A 19,666-nucleotide genomic window follows, 5' to 3' on the forward strand; every position below is an offset into this window, starting at 1 on the left:
AGACATGCAGGATGTGAAAGAATAAGTAGACTGTGGCAGGCCCAGAGAAGAACAAACACAAAGGCCCTCAGGTAGAAACAGGTGTGGCATAGAGTGGGAACAGCAAGGTCAGTGTGGCTGGAGCTGATGAATGAGGGAGGGGCAGAGGACGGCAGGTGTCAGAGCGGACAGGCCTGGACAAGGAGTCTGAATTTCACTGGGTACTAGGAAGCCAGTGGAGGTTCTGAGCAGGGGAGTGACATGTTCTGATCTACATTTAAAATTTATCCCTTTGTTCTCAGAGCAATAATCAGTAGAAGGGCAAGTATGGAAGCAGAAAGACCAGTTTAGTGGCACCTTCAGCACACCAGGTGAGAGCTGAAGGTTATCTGGACTAGAGTGGTGGGAGTTCTAGGAGGTAGTAGATACACTTTTTTCTCACTAGATAGTGCAGATAAGACATTTGATGGAGCGTATGTTGCGTATAACAGAGATAAAGGAATGAGGAACCCTAACTTCTAGTTAGGGTTTAAAGTTCCTTTCCAATTAAGTGACTAAAAAAGAAAGCAACAAAAGCAAGTAGAGAAAATGGGGAGTACATTTGCTGTATAATAAAGAATGTGACTTGTCTTTTTCCTGATTCTAGAGAGGGAGATTCTAAAACCCTTGGAATTTCCTGAGGGTTAGGAGTGTCTTTGTTATTGGTGAACCTCTTAGATCACACCTGAGTTTATGTTAAGAGATGAGATGACTCAGGATGGGGGCTGGTCACCAGGAAGACCACCCATATCATTAGAAGGTTTGGGCTTTGAGTCAGCCCAGCCACAAGGGAGGGGAACGGGGCTAGAGATTGAGTTCAATTGTGTGGCAAGTGATTAAGTCAATCATGCCTATGTAATGAAACCCCAATAAAACTTCTGGACATTGAAGCTCAGTGGAGCTTCCTGCTAGGTGAACACATCGCTGTGCCAGGAGGATGATATACTTTGTTCCAGAAAGAGGGTACAGAAGCACTGTGTTTGAAACCCACACAGATCTCACTTGGATGTTCCCGATCTGTATCCTTTATAATAAAACTATAATTGTGAGTGTAAGGCTTCTCTGAGTTTTGTGCATCATCCTAGTGAACTATCAAACCCGAAGGCGTCATGAGAAACCCTGAATTTGTAGCCCGTTTGTCAGAAGTGCAGGTGGCCTGGGGACACTCAAAGTGCTTCTGGCATCTGAAGTAAGGGCAGTCTTGTTTGAGACCATGGCCTCTAACTTGTGGGGTCTGAGCTAACTCTGGGTAGTTAGCTCAGAATTTTATTACAGTGTACCAGTTGGTGTCAGGATAGCATCCCAGGTCACCATCACTGCACAAGACAGAATGGACCTGGGGAGAATGATGTATCCACAGCCAGGTCCTAGTGGGAAGTGACCACTACTCTGCCCTAAATGGTGAGCAAATCCATGTAAATATTACACGTTAAAATTGATTTACCAGGCTAAAAGCTCTTACCATTTTTCTTTAGGTTATTTTCCCCCATGTAGAATTTTCATTTGAATATCAATAGCTCCAGTAATAGTTTTAAATAAATTGATCTTTGTTATCGCCAGGTAGCAAACATAGATCTTCTATATGATTTCCAAAACTATCTTTAATTTTGGTCAGTCTTCTCTCCTGAACCCCAGTTTTGTGATCTCCAGGAACCATGGAATCATTGCTCTCTGGCTGGCCCAGTGTCACCATATGTGGAATGAGCTGGCACCCAAAATTACTGTTTCCCTCAATGTTTTGGGGGAGGGGTTAAGTACTGATATTTCTGTCAAAAAAGTACTATTCTAGTTACCCAAATTTGAAACCTTAATCTTCTTTCCTTTCTCCTAAATCCACTGTCAGAAAACAGTATTCTTATTTTATCTTTCATGTGGAATCAGGGAGTCAAAAATTAGGCTGGACAGACTTCAGAGATCAGTTATTTCATTTATTTATTCAATAGATATTTGTTGAGAGCCTTTTTATTCCAGAAATTGTTCTTGGTACTGGGGAAACAGTGACCAGACAATCAAGAGTCCAGTTCCCAGGGAAACAAAGACAAATGAAAAAAAAGTTAACGAATTCACAGGCAAATAATTTCAGATAGTGGTGAGGGCTTTGGGTAAAATATGACAAGGTGTTCTTCCAGAGGGACCCCAGGCCCCCACACAGTGGGGTGTCCAGGAATGGAGGACTGTAGTTTCTGATGATAAGTATTCCAGGTGAAGGGAACAGCAGGAGACAAGGCTGGGAGAACTGAAAACCTCAGAAAGAAAACCAGGGAGGCTGGGCCCAGGGTGAGACGCAGGTGCCAGGGCAAGCCAGCCTAGTTCATGGGCAGTGGAACGACGACAACAGCCCATCCTCGTTCTTAGTCAAATCTTCATTCTGCCACCCCCATCCCTTCCTTTCTATTCTAGGTTCCTTCCATCACATTTTCCATTAGTGCAAAAGTCACTGGTTTCCCTTTCTCCAGCCCCTTGCCCTTTCATTATCGCCTACTACGGACTATATGACATTTCATTAAAAAGCCCATTAAAAAAAGCTATATAATTTTACCTAAAAATCGTCAATGTCTCTCCTTTATTCTTGGGATCAAGCAGAAACTGTTTACCCTGAGCAACTAATTACTGCCACCATTTAGCCCCAACCTAATCCAGGCAGGTGGGCCCACCTATGCTTTGATATCAATTACTCAAATCTGCTTTTGTCCTTTATACACAGCATCCTCTCCCCAACCTGCAGGATAGCTCCCATCTGTAGCTCAACAAATGTTCCTGCCTGGTGTTATCATCTGACCTTCACAATCAGATATTATGCCCTCCCAATTAGGCCCAAGATTCCTGAAGGCTGAGAATTTATTTGTCCTTTATTTGTGCCCCCTACAGTCTCTAATCCATTGCTACAGACACGGTAGGTGCTAAATAAGAGATGTTGAATAAAGAATAATTTCTGGAGCCCCAAAATGTCATAATGATCCTCAAACACTCATATGCATTTTAAAATTTAATGTGACATTTATAATGCATCAGTTACTGCATAAATATTAGTTTGTTTATATAAAGTAGAGGAAGATGGGCACAGATGTTAGCTCAGGGCCAGTCTTCCTCAGCAAAAAGAAGAGGACTGGCAGCAGTTAGCTCAGGGCTAATCTTCCTCAAAAAAAAAAATAGTTTGTTTAATCTTCATAAAAACCACATAGGTGGGGATGTTTACCCATTTTACAGTTGAAGAAACTGAGATTATAGGGAAGTTAAATGACCTGCCAAGCCTGCCAAAGTCCCCCAGTCAGTGTCTAAAGCACTCTGCCATGCCGTGTCTCTCTCTCTCACACAGCACGCTTCCCCTAACACCCTTTCAACACTCCACGCTCTTATTTCATTCTCCGTTACTTGCGCACAAGTGAGTTATATGCTAGAAAACAAAGTGAGGAAAACATGATGCTCTCAAGTAAGAATAAATTTTATCATCCCCCGATAAAATGAGTTATCTTATTATATATCTGTTGGCACCATGTCTTTGTCTTCTAAAATGATATTTCTAACTGGATTTAGTCCTTCCAAATGATACGAGGCCCTCAGCTCAGGAGGTAGGAATTCTCGAGGGCCCTGCAGCACAGGTGCAGCCTGAGACAATGGAAATTTCCCAAGCCCTGCCAGAATCACAGTTTAATTTTCTCTCAGAAGGTTAGGCTCCAGGTCTTAGAAGAAAACCCGTGGGCTGGTCCCTAATCAGTGTTGTCCTATGGAGAAGGCCGGCAGCACGCAGGTGTAATCATGTGGACAGCAGACCATTGGGATTTAACAGCCAGACTGCAGCCAGGGATGAGGGAGGGGTCTCAATTCATACATGACCTCCCAGGAAATAAAATGGAAGCAGTCAAATTCTGACCGCTCCAGAACTCCTGCCACAATTACTTTCAGTGTATAATATAAACAAACGTTAACATGCTCAAAATTTCACATAAAGAAATATTTTAAATATAGAAGTTGTTAGAATTTTAGAACGAGGATAGAAGAAACTTTGGAAACCATTTAGCTTCTCATTGCGAATGAGGAATTGATGTGCGCGGAAGTCTCTTCTCAAAGTCACAGGTGGAAGCAGGGCCTTTATAGCACCGCTTGGCACCCAGATAGCCAGACAAAAACTCTGGGTAATTATCTCTTTATTCAGCTATTTTTGAATTTCAGACTCGGGTGAACTGGTGTTTTTTTATGTCAGTCATGTTTGAAATGCTAATCAGTAGTCTCACAGAATAACACAAACATTTGGAAACCTTTCTTAGGAGTTAATAATGACAGTAGAACACCAGTGCAGAAGGAAACTTAGAAAGCCAGAATAGTCTTTCTAAAGCAAAACGTGTGTTTTCTACTGAAACTTCTTCAAATGTTGGAAAAAATGAAAAAGGTGATTACATGACTGAAAAGTACTGCAAGTTCTTCACTTGAAGAAGCTTAAAATGGACTCTTTGGAAAATGAAATTGACTTCCTTTGTTGCTCCCATCATATAGCCGAGAAAAAGGCAAAGCTCGCCCCCCTCATCGCCCAAGGTGAACATTTAAGCAAGCCAGATAAAAGCTGTTCCTGTAGAATCTTTGCTCTGACTCCATGGCACCTCCCACCACTCCCCTTCACCATAGCTCTGCCCCCGTGTCCTCTCTGGGACACTCCTGATGGCATCACGTCATACCTCTTTGTGGTAAAATCTGTCCTAATATCACTTGTGAAATTCAAGTGGATTCAACGGTTCAAGGAATTCAAATGTTTAAGTGAGCTCCTGACTTTTGGTTGAACAAAAGCTCTAAACAGAAAACTCTGTGACAGGCCATGCCTGTCTTGATCTCCTCTGCCCCTCTTTCCAGGGGCTAGCACGATGCCTAGGATATGGGAGGTAGTAAGAATTTACTGGACAAATGAAAGTTGACCATTGCCTAACCATGAAGAGGAACACTATGCAGAATCAGTAAAGTGTTTGAACACTTAAGGGCTGAAGAATGCTCTGAATCTGCAAAGTGGTATTTAAATTTAACGAGACTATTTTAAGTAGCCAAATATTTTAAGTAGAAGTGGAACGATCAAACATTTGTTGAGCAATAACTAGGAGTCAGACTCCATGTTAGGCACTAGGATAGGTGTGATTTTGTTTAATCCATACAGGAATCCTAGTAAAAAGGAGGAGTTATCCCCATTTACAGATGAGGAAACAGCCTCAGAGCTGGGGTAGCTTATCTCCGATGCTATTATTTCAAAACACCTTGATCTCTAAATCCCCATAAAGGTAACTGATTCCTCTAACATGACATTAATGACTAATCTTTGAAATACAAGTGCTGAATCACTTTTGTAAAATTCAGCAATTATTTTTCAGGAATTCCCTTAGATAAAACTAGTCCAAAAGCCAATGGAAATTAGCTTGCCTGATAACCTTACCTAACATAAGAATAGCGTTTCAGCCTAATTGCTATCTTAACTAATTACTCATGATATGGCACGGGTTATGCTAGTCTATTAAAAACCATTAAGACAGAAGTCGTGTGGCTTTACGGTATATAGTTCTCATTCCCACAACTTACATTTTGATGGCATCTGTTACTCTCTGGAAGAAAGCCAGAATTTCTGAGTAAAATATATCAGTCCTAACAATGTGGACATTATTATTCCAGAAAGCCAACTGAGAATTGAACAAGATCTTACGGTAATGACTAGAACTGGGAAACAAGAATTTTCCTCGGCACAGCAGGAAGAAATCTTTTTATTAAGGTTATGAGAATCAGAGACGTGAACATCCTGTTATAATTTTAAAATAAATTACTTAGGTTGGGTCACTATTTCAAAGAGGCTTCTATATATTGAACAAAATCCAAACCATTTTGCTCTAGATATTTGGGTTTGCAGCATAATTCTATACTAAAACTTATTAATCAAGTTGGGTCACAAGATATCCACAAACTGATCAAAACACTTCTGGGTTCACTGGCTGATGGAAAGCTAAAATCCTCTTTCAGAGCCTTCCTATGAAGGCTTCCTTTCTGGTTCTACTTTTTGATGAGAAAAAGTTCTACTTTCTACTTAAAATCTGAGTGGTAAATTATTGGCATTATTATTAATATCATTAATTGTTATTACTATTAAAATACTATGTGTCCTTCCATCTAAGGGCATGCTTTCCCAGATTTACTACTCCCTCTATACACTCCTCCTTGGACGGCCTCATCCACATCTGTGACTTCAACTATCAAGTAGACTCCAGTGACTCATAAATCTTTATGCTCACTTGACAAATCTTTTTTGAATGTCCCCTATATACCAGGCACTGTTCTATGCTCCTGGGATACCCTAGTGAACAAAAGAGACTGAATCTTACCCTTGTGGTAGTTTATCTTTTCTAACTTCTCCTTGGAATTGCAGACCCATGTCTTCAGTTTCCTATTGGACATATGCACTTGGTCACCCAGATTGGACCTACACACTTAGATACTGTGAGGCAAACTGAGAGCATCACCTCTCCTCAGCTGACTCTTGTGGAGCCCCTAGGATTTAGGTTGACCCCCACTGCTCAACCCACCACCCCCAACTATCCAAGGTCAGATACCTAAACCACCTTCCCCTTGCCTTCAGTAAGTCCTCTACCTGATCTTTTCATATCCATCATTTCTTCTTGCTCTCCAGTGGTATTTCATATCAACTCTCATCATTGATACTGGGTAATGAAATATTTCTCCCTGTCTTTTTCTTGCTCCAGGATGGCCCCCCTGAATCCATTTGTTACACTGCCATGGAACATGCTTTCTGAAATACACATCTGACCTTGTCTCTTTGGTTCAACATCTCTGAGAGGCTTCCTTTAGCTTACAAGGTAAAGCCAAAACTTCCATGCACGCGAGGCCCTTATGATCTGGCTCCCGGTTAGCGCTTTACCTCCTGCCTTTCTGGATAACCTCACTCTTTCTCTAGGCAGGCCAAACTGCTCCCTCCACCTGCTCCGTCTCATTTACCTGACTCACTCAAGCATCCAGGCGTGACCTCGTGAGGCCTCCCTTCCCAGGCTGTCGGCTCTGCAGCGAGCTCTGCCGCTGCGCTGTGCCATCCCCACTCCTTTATTTGATTTCTCTGTCTCCTGTATTTCACCAAAGCTTCCCGAAGGAAGCTACAGTATCTGCCTCAGCCTGAATCCCTAGGAGCCCAGTGCCTGAAGCATGATAAGCACTCAACCTGTGTTTGTTGGATGAAGAAATTTTTAACTGATGGAAAATGATTTATTGGTCTGCATTTTCAAGGCATTTTGGATCATACCTCAATTGTTGTAGTTTAGAAATGAAGAATTCTAATTCCTTAAAATATTGGAGAAGCAGAAAGAGCATTCCTCCCTCCAGAGGATGTCTTTGGGTTTTGGGTTTCTTCCCTTACCTTTTCTCCAACACTTGGCTTACATATATTTGATCTTGGTCAAGTTTTACCTGTTTCTTCACCAGGAGAAGGCATGGCTAGAGGTAAAATCATAGACGTTGGCCCCAGAAAAAACTGTGTTTGGATCTGATTCAAGCACTTATTTGCTGAGCTCCTTGGATAAGTAATAAACTTCTCTGAGCCTCAATTTACATAGAGTGGGTATAATTAAATAAGACAACATGCAAAGCTGCTAGCACATATGATAAACTTAATTAGTCTCCCTTCTTTTTCTCTGTTCTCCTTCTCTCTTTAAGACACACACTTTGCCTGGAATGTATTCCCCTCCATCCCTTCTGACAAAATCCTCCTGATTTTTTAAGGTCACACGCTCCTCATAATCTTCTCCATGTAATTGTCCCTAGTCCCTGAAGCCAGAAAGAAGTGTCCTGTCATCTGGGCTCCACTGGCTCCAGGTCTTATTCACGTTGTTTAGCAAATCTATGCTGAGTGCCTACTCTGTGTTGGGCATTAACCTAGTGCTGGGAACACAGCAGTAAACAAACAGACATATAAATGCCTCAGTCATAGTGGAGAGGAATCAGTATGTCAGTAAGTATGAAAACCATATTAGGTCAGACTAATGTACATGCTCTAAAGGGTGATAGGATAGAAAGTAACTGGAATGCGGATGTCAAGGAAGGTGCCAGGCATAGAAAGAGCTGGGGCACAACACTGCACACACAGGCACCCACACGCCAAGGCTCTGACCAGGGAAAAAGCATGGATTTTCGAGAAAAAGAAAAGGGTCAATGTGGTTGTACTGTAGTTGGCTATAGAAGGAGGGATGAAACGAGACTGGTGGAGTAGGCTGGGGCCAGGCTGTATAAGAAGGCTGCGGAAAAGAGTCTGGATTTTATGCTAAGTGCTACCGAAGGGTTTTAGGCAGGGGTCTAACTGTGTAATTTGTTTTAAGATTTCCCCAGCTGCTGTGTGTTTGTGCGTCTATTATATGTCTCATGAGAGTTCTGATTTGCACTATCATTTCTGGTGAATAGACCTGTCCTTTCTATTAAATTATGGTTCTGTGAGGGCAGTGACGATGTTTTATTCTTATTTCTATCAGTGCCTCGTGCGTAGTGTTCCCCGGCAAATGCTTGTCAAATTAAATGGAAACATCCTGCAGCCTCCGTCTTTCTTGCCTGCAATTGTAATAATTGTAATTGTGATACTTCTAATCTTTGTAGGAAGCTTGCAGTCGCCAACCAGCTCTGAATGAGTACATTTTTCCTATTTGAATTCCTCTCGGGCCTTCCTGCCATTGTAGGGTTGTCAGCTGACTTCCTGTCTCCCAGCCAGGTCTCCGCCCTGCCCTGGTCTGCATGTTTACAGTCCCTCTTCTGTGGAGCATGAGATATGCTGCTGAGAGCGCAGGGTACAGCTAGCCTGGCCTGCTCTCGAAGGAACCACTGCTGCCAGCTTTATATATCGTACAGCTTCAAATCATCATGGGACTTGTATTGACCACTTGCATGTGCCTGGCACAATAAAGGACACAGCATCCCTCTTCACCAGCTGTGTAACTTCAGGCCAGTTACCAGTCCTCTCTAAGGCTCAGTTTTCTCATGTGTAGAATGAGGATAATAATAGCCAACTGCCTACATGGTTGTTATAAGGCGTTAAAAGAGATCACGTACGTCAAACACTTAGCACAGCACCTGCACACAGTCAGAAAGCATCAAATGTCAGTTATCTTAGTGGCAGTGGTGTCCATATGCATGATTTTATTTATTCCTCATAGCAACTCTGCAAGGAAAGTCTTCTTATATCCAGGGCCATAGATATGGCTATACTAGTTGCTAAAACTATTGCAGTATTTCCCAGTTGCCAAATCAGCCATGGTCCCAAGCCCTCTAAATACCCTCCTCCTCCGATGGTGCTACAGCCTTCTCTGCCCAGGTTCTCCCCCTGAGATCCCAGCCCTTTCCTGCTCCCCATGACCCAGCAACTAAAGGAACAGGGCCAGCACAGCAGGAGGCCTCCAGGATCCAGGTGCTGGTCAGCTGCTTCTATTCTGAGTGCTGACTGGCTGATTATATTTATTTCATCGAAGGGTAAAGTGAAGTGCAGAGGAGATAAGCAAAGTCACCAATCTTTCAAATGAAAATCCTAAGAAGTCAAACTTCAGAGCCTAATGCCCAGGTTTATTCCTTTATGCCCAGCTTCTCCTTAAACACTCATTAAAAGCACTAACAAACGCCACTTCTGGCTTCTTTAACTTTGAGGACTACCCACCTGGACACCACCAGATTCAGTTTCTGATCAGTTTCGGAAGTTGTCAATGACATCTCAGAGTCAGCGCCTCACCTGCCCTCGTCTTTAGCCTCATCCCACCTCCATCCATGAATTTCATTTAAATACTATCGGACGCAAATCCTTTTACTCTCACTTCCAGCACTAATGAAGACTCTGTGCAGAGGCACTGTTAAGTACTCACCATTTCACAAGCTAAAAAGAGGATTAGAAAGATGTTAACATGTACGCAAAAATGTGGTAACTCATAGATCTTACACGTGAATCCTAAATAGGAAATTCGAACCATGTAGAGGATAGATCCCACAATGACAGTGAAATCCAGAGTTGGGAATTGAAAAAGATCCCTCTTAAATTGAAGACACATGTCTGGACTTAAAATGTGGAAAGTGAAAGTGGTGCCTCCTTGAATGTACAGTATACATTTACTCCTTAATTGTGGATTGTGAGCTGCAAAGACCCCCTTGGCTTGCCTTAAAATGTAAACATTTAAAAAAGTATCTTATTAAGTTCTAAAGTCTTTAAGATAGGTTTCAAAGACTGAGCAGTTACAGAATTGGCTTAATCAGATCCAATTACACAATTAGCATAAATTAGAAATAATAGAATCCGAACATATAATTTCATAATTATGACACATAACAATAAGGCAGAAATTAAGTTGGCAAATGGTGCTAACGCAGGAGGGGTGTATATAAATCTCAGAAGACTCGATGTCTTTCATGAGCCCAAACATCTCCCCCTCCAACAGTTACTGTTTGAAAATACAGTTTAACTAAACAAGACTGATTTTGAGTTCCAGACATACAAAACAACATCTGGAAAATTGTTAGTTCTTTTCTTTCCGTATGGGTGACTAGGTTTCTTTTCTATCTCATTAAAAGGACGATCACTCTCTTTTTGAGCTCTTAACAGATTATTGCAAGAAAGAATTCATTCTTTCCTTTTCTTTGCTGAGGAAGATTTGCCCTGAGCTAACATCTGTTGCCAATCCTCCTCTTTTTGCTTGAGGAAGATTCGCCCTGGGCTAACATCTTATGCCAATCCTCCTCCCTTATTTTGTATGTCAGTTGCTACCACAGCATGGCCAGCAACAAGTGGTGTAGGTCCATGCCCTGGAACCAAATGCAGGCCACCGAAGCAGAGCACACCAAACTTAACCAGTAGGCCATGGGGCCAGCCCCAAGAATTCACTCTTAAGGGTGAGTTATGCTGAAAAATCCACCAATGCATACGCCTGTCCGTCTCCTAGGAGAGCAGCCTCAGGCACACCCCTGAGGATTTGTGCATGTGTGGGAGGAGCTGGGCTCGAGAAATACTGTGAAAGAGACGACAGAGGGATTAAATTGCCTTGCCTCTCAAATCAGCCACCCGATTTTTAATATTGCATTCATTATACTTCGTTCAGGTGGCATAACCCTTCCTGCTGCATCTTTATCTTCCAATTTTAAAACGGGAAAGATGACATTTCACTAATGAGAAATTCACGTTCCAAACTCCTGCAGCTATGTCGGTGTATCTTTCTGTAAATTATGTCCAACTACCAGAGGGCTAGGAAGAAACCATTCATTTGTTAATTCACTCATTATTTTATTTATTCGTTCAATAAACATTTTGAGCTTCCTCAAGAAAGAAACTATTTCGTATTTATCCTTATATGTCAAACCCATAGCCCAGCTGCCAGCATACAGGAGGTAATCAATGTTTATTAAATTGCTTTTAATACATATTACAGATATTACCTGCCCCGGTAATGCACAGAACAAAGAGCTATGCTATACCTGGTTGTGACCTTCAAGAAACTTACAATTATTTTTTTGTGTCAGGACAGATAATTATTATGTTAACCAAAACATGAGTTAAATTGTCCTAGCTGACATTACCGTGATGTCTAGGAACACTTTTTAGTCAAGAGTCAAATAAGTAGAAAAGCTTAACAGTGCCATGCACCAAACTGAGGAAATGGTCCCCAAAAAACCATGGTCATGGGGGTGGCCAGCCAGGGTCTTGGTTGCAGCTCACTACACCAGAACACACGGGGGAGGCAGCAGTTCTCTGAAGACACACGGTATCTGCTCTTCCAGGCACCTCTGATTTTGATCCCACTGTTTGTCAAATTAACTACTAAATATCCCCAATGGCCCCAAACATATCTCAGCAAATGAACACTGGAAACCTGAAAATGTCCCCAAATTGTTAGAGAAACATCTAAAAGCCTTGGGTATTTTTTCTAATGATCTCTATTTTGTTTGTTCCTCCTCAGTCATCATCCTTTGGGTAATGGGAGAAGCAAAGGGCTTAGCGATGCTCAAAGGCCATTACTAGTACAGGCTGGAGGATTTGCCCTTTAGACCCTTGCCTCTAGTTTACTGAATTCTCTTTCATTATTTTTACTTTTCTGCATGGTCCTTCCTTTTCCCTTCTCATTTTCTGTTCCCAATAAATATGACTGCAAAACACCAATTCCCTTATCAAAAATGAGGGTTTGCCTGCCAGAAGAAAATATATTCCCTAAATATCTTGATCTAGTCAGATCTCCCCTAACATCCAGAAGATGCTTTGTGTTAATTCAGATACTCAGACAGTGGATGTTTAAACAGCCTGGTTTAAGGTTTGGAGGCGGGGATAAGAAAGTTTTAAGTTTCTGTTAATATTCTGGAATCTTGATCCTATTACTGGAAAGATACAGAGGCACAAATATATTTCCTAAGATTTTAACTCCTTGAAGCAATATATTAATTTATTTGTAATGTATGTTTTAATGCATATTGTATAAATATTCCTTTTGACATGGTAATAAAGAATAAAGTTGAAGCCTTGAAAGTGTAAAAGTATTATTTCTTATTTTTTCTCATTTCACCAGAAGAAAAAAGGCATTTGCTAAGGGTCCCAAGGTACAAATGAGATTTACTTAAACAGCGCAGTAGAATTCAGATGAAGTGTTTTGTCCACAAATACGAGGAACTTCCTTATTTTCTTCTGCTTAAATCCATGAGCATAAAAGCTACATCAATCATGAAGAATTCAAGACTTCTTCTAAGGCCCTATTGATAAACCAGCACTTCAAACAACTGGTAAATGAACCTACCTTTAAGTCCAAAAATAAAAATAGTAGGAAAATATTTGGAAGGTTTCCTACCAAACTGTTAAGAGTAGTTACCCCTGGGTTGGAGAGAGAATAAATACAGTCTTTGAATTGGGCTACAGACATGCTTCAACTTGCTCCACGCTCTAAAATCTTCTCTCTCTCACAAGTTCAGGATTACAAGGCCATAATCTCCACAGAGCTTGGAATAGCAGATTTTCTGAAGTAGGTTCATCAGCTACAGGTTTTTAGAAGCATTTCCAAAAATGCTATCTGAGTAAATGAACAATCATCTTCCATGTGAATGACTTTCTGTTTCCATCAGTTCTAAGCTTAATATCACTGTTCCTTCTCCTGGCCATTAAAATTCAGGAACGGTGCCCATTCTCTTGGATGTGCACTGCTTGGATGAGAATGAGACATTTCACATTGGAATAAGCATGTGAGCTTTTCTCCCTCCTGTCATGGTTCTGGAGAGATCTCTGACAGAAGAGGACGCGCAGAAATAAGGATAAGTACGTGGATACTTAAACATTGAAACACAAGTGCCTGGCAAAATGCTGGTTTAATGTTAAGGCTAAAGATGGGTCAACATTTTCACAGCAGTCTTCTCTTTATTGTAAAACTCACCTGATGATTTCTTTACTACAAAATCCAAAGGCTTTGACTTGTCTCTTCTTTATGGCCTCTTTGCAGTAATTGATGCTGTTGAACTCTGACAATGAAATGCTCATCACTTGGCTTTTGACACACTCCACTTCCCGGTTCTCCTTCTGCCCTTTTTATTGCTTCTTTTCTACTTATTTTACATCTTTTTGTACATCTTTTACGTCTTTCTTCTTTTTCCTAAATGGAGGATGCCCCAAGTTCTGTCTCTGGCTTTCTCTTCTCTTCTCTCTTTACATTTTCTCCCCTCTCCCACCTCCCTCTAATCTGATGGTTTCAATTGTCATTCCATGTGGACCGTCACAGTGAAAACTGTCAACTACTGAGTACCCACACTGTGCTGCACACTTTATACGCATCATCTCACTCATCTTACACCAATTTTCTGCCTTTTAGATGAGGAGGCAGAGTCTCAGGCAGGTTCAAAGACTCAATCAAGATATCTAAGACCACACAGCAAAGAAGTGATAGAGCCAAAATTTAAGCCTAGATCTTTTTGGCTCTAAGGCTCATGCTGTGGTCACCACATTGTCCCTCCTTATCTATGACTCGGCCTCCAGTCTCACTTCAAAATCAACAAGTCTTCTTCTCTGACCAGCTTCTTCTAACAAAGAGACTTTCTGAAACTGATACACCACCTTTCTCCTAAAGACCAGGGTCACAAGGCCAGGCATCTTTGGCTCATCTTACAGCTTCCCACCTCCCCTGCTCCTGCCTGCCCCGTCCCATGTCCCCCACCCCTAATCTCATCAAATGCAAAAACCCACCTCTGACTTCATCTTTCCCCTCACCAAACCAGCCTACACACCACTGCCTGACAACTGCCCTAGACCACACCATTCTCTAGTTAAAACCTTCAATGGCTTCCCATTGCTGATGAAATAATGTCCAAATGCCTACACTTACTGCTCAAAAGTCCAATCTATTTTTTCTGTCATAGCTCTCAGAGCTTCCTTACAGGTGAACTATGTGCCAGTGAAACTGGGCAAATAATGATCCCCAGAGTGTCTGAGAGTCTCACTTTTATGCCTTTGTTCAGGCTGCTCACTCTTACAGGAACTCACTCTTAATCCAGCAGACACCCCCTCCCCCCCATCTACCCTGTCTGATGATTGTCCCCCAACACACACACACACACACACACACACCCCAGTTCCCCTGCACCACCTCCCAGCTGGATGTCTCTCTACATCTGTAAGCCTTCACAGATTTTTATTTATTCCGCTCCTGGGGAGCTCAGCCTATTATGCTTTTATTCTCCACTCCTTCTTACTAAGCTCTGTGTTCCTTGGCAGAAAAGGAATGTATCAGACTCTTCAGTGTATTCCCTGAAACCCTTTAGTCCAAGAATGGCTGCCCAATAAATGTATATTAATTAAATTTACTCAAACTTTGATAAAAATATAACAATGTGAGGTCACATTTTAAATGTATTGCTTTACATACTTTTTCCCCCCGAGCAAGCAGAGACAAAATATTTCACACAAATAGTCTCTGAGAATCTTGAGATCAAGAATGTATAAATAACGACTATGAATGCATATTCTCATAATGATTACCTTTCTTCCTAGTTTAGAAAGGAGAGAGGGCAAAAAAGAAAACATGAGGGAAAAGAAAGAATATTAGGTTCTGCCCACAGTCATATGAAGAATTTAGAGAAAACACCTTATAGTATGATGCAAGTCAATAACAAAAAAGCATGAAAAATACTGAACTATAAAAATTCAATTTACATGTAGCTCTCCTGTAACACACACATATTGTCAGGTAAGGTAAACTATTACAATATTAACTTATTAATATGTTAGCCTCTGAAATATTCTTTGGTTGCTCTCTATATTATGGTTTATGTCTTCCTAAGTAGATGATAAGCTCTCAAAGGGAAAGATACAGAGCCACTGTTACCTGGCTCTCCTGACACTTTGGCTTTGGTGCTTACTAAATGTTATCCTTAGGACCAAGGAGCAGGGAAGCCCATGACTCTTCTAAGGCTTCATTCTCAAACAGTGAACACAATGTTGTAGGATGATTTTTGAGAAAAAGAAAATCCAATATACAGCTATGTTTATTGTAAGAATGCAAGAATATGTATCAGATGCCATGATACTCACTCACTAAATATCTATCATGGATACACTAAAGTTGTAACTTTGACTTCTCCTTAAGCCAGTTAGTTTCAATCTTCTCTGAAACAGAAGAAACTCTGAATCATCGACAGCCACACCCTCTGCGCAATGCTACTGATCTTAGTGAGGAGTTATAAGCAACTGGATGTGGATCAGTGCAAATCCATCGCCAACACTGGTAAATCTATCCAAAGTGTATACTGACAGAAAGCCAGTGCTCTCCCACTGAGATCGAACCTTATGTTTTTCCCAAACACAGTTTAATTTCTTAAACGCTTGATTTCTGAAATGCAAGGAATTTCTTAAAGTATGAATCTTCAGTTCATATTTGCCAATGGGAAAGTTCCAGATTTCAGGAATTGAGACATCAACAATGACAGGAGGCACGAGGTCAGAAGATGACAGACATAACCGAGATGGTGCTATTCATTGCACAGAAAATTCTTCAGAAAATACCATCTGCGTATTTGAGACTTAGGTTTGGTTTGTATAACCAAGAAGTCCATTGGGAACAAATGATGAGGCCAGAAAGGGGCTCCTCAGTGACTGACAGTTCTATTTAAAAGTTAACACAATGACTGCTATTACCTTTATATTTTGAGAGAAGGGTAGGGGAGAGAAGCAGAAAGCATACGAAATGCAAGAGTCCCAGAATAAAACCCTCTGATCACTCACCACAATCATTTGAGCCACGTAACTTTCAGGTCCAGTGTATTCAGTTGGGTCTTTAACCTTCACCAGGACCAGGAAGTACAAATAATGCCACATGTTGTGTTCTGACTTGATGTGCTCCTCAAATGAAACAGTTTTATTATCAAATTTGTCTCGCTCGAGTCCTGCAAAACACAGGAAACACCAATGTATGTAATTTGTCATTTAATCAGCATTCACTTCTTAGCATAAAACAAAACATAATAATTATTGCAAAAAATGCTTTCTGTGAGAGTGTGCCAATTTAAAATGTTATGATTAAAAACAACACAGTACACAAGACCTCCTGAAAAAAAGGCCATAGTTTATAGATTTCTTCCCAACTAACATTTTTTTCCCGGTGGATCCTTGGAAACACACAGTCCAATTACAGAAGTAAAATTTGCACATAATTTTAAACATAGCCACATCAAAATTGTCAAATTAAACTGGACGATAAGTGTAAGAAAAAGAAAGTCGAAATGATTGTGCAAGAAAAGGCACGCTTGCTAATCAGGATGGAAAACAAATGTCATTTCATGCAGAAAACTGAGAAAAAAGAGGGAAGGCAGCTGAGAAAGTCATCTCTTCAAAACCAGTGAAAGGCAAGTGAATCTGCACAGCAATCTGTGCTCTGAATGCAATAAGGACTCAAAGACTCGTCCAGCTGTGTTCCAGCATTTTGGGGAGAGGACGGTCTGCTCAATTTCCAGGGCACATTTTCAACCTCTGGAAGGAGACTGAAGAGAGGATCTGGGTAGTAAGATTCTTTTCTCTCAAAGGTTGAACAGTGGATGAAAGGAAATGAATGGAGATGAAGAAAAACATCTATGGAAAAATGAATTAGCCTGCCAAGTAAAATGACATGTTGGGATTCAGTCTGGTTTTCCAGTTCAGATATTGGAGGAAAAAACCCAGGAAACTGGGTTCCAATCCTGGCTACTCTTTTCCTAATTATATTTTTAAAAAACGAAAAGAAAAGAAAGAAAGAAAGAAAAAAGGCCATTTGACCATTCAGACGTTTTAAATAGTACAATAAGCAAAAAATCTGTCCCCTATGAAGGGGTGACCTTTTAAATTATATTATTGGATATTTTTATGGAAAATACCATGAAATTTGGCTGGCTGATGGCTCTGCCTCATCTTATTTGACCTATCATCATCATCTCAGCAGCCCTCAAATAAAATCTAACCCTCTTCCCCAAACCTGCTCCACCCACAGTCCTCTTCTCATTCCATGACAACTCTAGTCTTCCAGTTGTTCAAGCCAAAAGTCTAGGAGTCATCCTTGAATCCTCTTTCTCTCTCTCACATATCACATCCAATTCACGTTGAAATTCTTTTGGCTCTACCTTCAAAACATATCCAGATCTGATCACTTCTTACCACCTCCATGGCTACCACCCTGGTCTGAGCCATTATCATCTCTCTTCTGATGACTTCAGTAGCCTCTCAGGCCTCCCTGTTTTCACTTTTATTCTCTATGGCCTATTCTCAACGCAGCAGGCAGAATGATCCTTTAAAAACCTAAGTAGGACGGTGTCTCTCCTTTGTTCCAAACCCTGTAGTGGCTCCTCACTTCCTCAGAACAAAGCTCAAAGTCCTTACAATGGTCTATAAGCAGTGTTGCCAGATAAAATACAGGATACCCAGGTAAGTCTGAATTTTAGATAAACAATGAAAAGTGGTGGAGCATGAGCATGACCCACACAATAGCTATTTACTAAATCCTAAGTGATTTGGCCCCACAGCCTCTGGAACCTTGTCCCCTACTATTCTCTCCCTTGCTAACTCTCACCCAGCCACACTGGCCTCCTCACTGTTCCTTGCACAGAGATCTCTGCTTCAGGGCCTTTGGACTGTTTGTGTCCTCTGCCCACAATACTCTTCTCTCTGATCTCTCTTTGACTAACTCACTCACCTTCAAGTTTTTGCTCCAATCTCACCTTCTCAATGTGGCTTAACTTGATCACACTATTTAATCCTATAATCTGTCCCTTCCCTTTTGCCAACACTCTCAATCACTCTTCCCCTTTCTGCCTCTTTTTCCTCTAGTGCTTACCACTCCTAACAGATTGAATACCGCCCTATCAAAGTTGTTAAGTTAAACTGCACTACAAGTTTAAGATAAAGAGGTAAAAATAACTGTGCAAGAAAAATCCTGCCTGCTAATCAGCACAGAAGAGAGGAATGCCATTTTATCCAGGAACTTACATAGAAACTTATTATGTTTATTATTTATTGCCTGTCCATGGGCAGATATATTTGTCTCTTTTTTTTACCAATGGTCCCAATAGCTTAGAACAGTGCCTGGTATATAGTTGGCACTGAATAAAATATTGATTGAATGAATTAAAAACATTTCACTAGTGAAGTATTATTCCATTAGGATGGCTATAACCAAAAACAGATAACAACAAGTGTGGGTGATGGTGTGGATAAATTGGAACCTTCATACACTACTGGTAGAAATACAAAATAGTGCAACTTTGGAAAATAGTTGGGCAATTTCTCAAAAGGTTACATAAACATATAGTTACCCTATGACCCAGAATTCCACTCCTATGTATATAAACAAGAGAAATAAAAACATATGTCTACACAAAAACATGTACGTGAATGTTCACAGTAGCATTATTCATAATACCAAAAAGTGGAAATAACCCAAATGTTCATCAACTGATGAAGGGCTAAACAAAATATGGTATAGTCATACAATGGATATTTTTCTTCAATACAAAGGAAAGAAGTACTGATACACGCTATGAGATGAACCTTGAAAACATCCTAAGTGAAAGAAACAAGACACAGAACAAAACGTATTATATGATTCCATTTATATGAAATGTCCAGGATGGGCAAATCTATAGAGACAGAAAGTAGATCAATGGTTGCCTAGGGCTGAGGAGGATGAAAGGTTTGACGGGGGTGTGGAGTGGTGATGGCTACAGGGTATGAGGTTTCTTTTGGGGGCAATGAAAATGTTCTAAAATTGATTGTGATGATGGATACACAACTCTGAGTACAGTAAAAACCACCGAATTGTACACACTAAATGGGTGAGTGGTAAGGTATGTAAATTATATCTCAATAGAGCTATTACAGAAAAGAAAAAAAAGAGAGAAAATGTTGAAGTAGATTTTTCCCAGAATTCAATTCAATTACTTATCTTTTGCAAGGTACATAGGGCTATAAAAATAATGCATCTACTATCTATTAATCTGGAATATGGTAGAGGAAACAGACAACTTGTGTTATATTCTGAAGAGGTATAAACTGCCAAGGAAGCATAAAGGAGGGCAAAATGAATTCTGACTAGGTACATTTTTAAAGGTTTAAAAGAGGTGTAAAGCTTTAAATGTCTGGCCTATGAAACATGATTATAGCAAGTGGAGAAAGGAT

General features: G+C 40.7%; 1 protein-coding gene across 3 annotated transcripts in view; it reads right to left on the bottom strand.

Moving 5' to 3' along the window:
- The window catches only part of ITPR2 (inositol 1,4,5-trisphosphate receptor type 2), a 465,227-nt gene that overhangs the window by 33,383 nt on the left and 412,178 nt on the right, over positions 1-19,666 (bottom strand). For all 3 annotated transcript variants that reach the window (XM_070494990.1, XM_070494989.1, XM_070494991.1), the window contains one exon: positions 16,250-16,410. In XM_070494990.1, coding sequence (XP_070351091.1) covers positions 16,250-16,410 — 161 coding nt within the window. The remainder of the gene's footprint in view (positions 1-16,249; positions 16,411-19,666) is intronic.

This window comes from Equus asinus, chromosome 22 (genome assembly GCF_041296235.1).
Source record: "Equus asinus isolate D_3611 breed Donkey chromosome 22, EquAss-T2T_v2, whole genome shotgun sequence".
Lineage (NCBI taxonomy): Eukaryota > Metazoa > Chordata > Mammalia > Perissodactyla > Equidae > Equus > Equus asinus.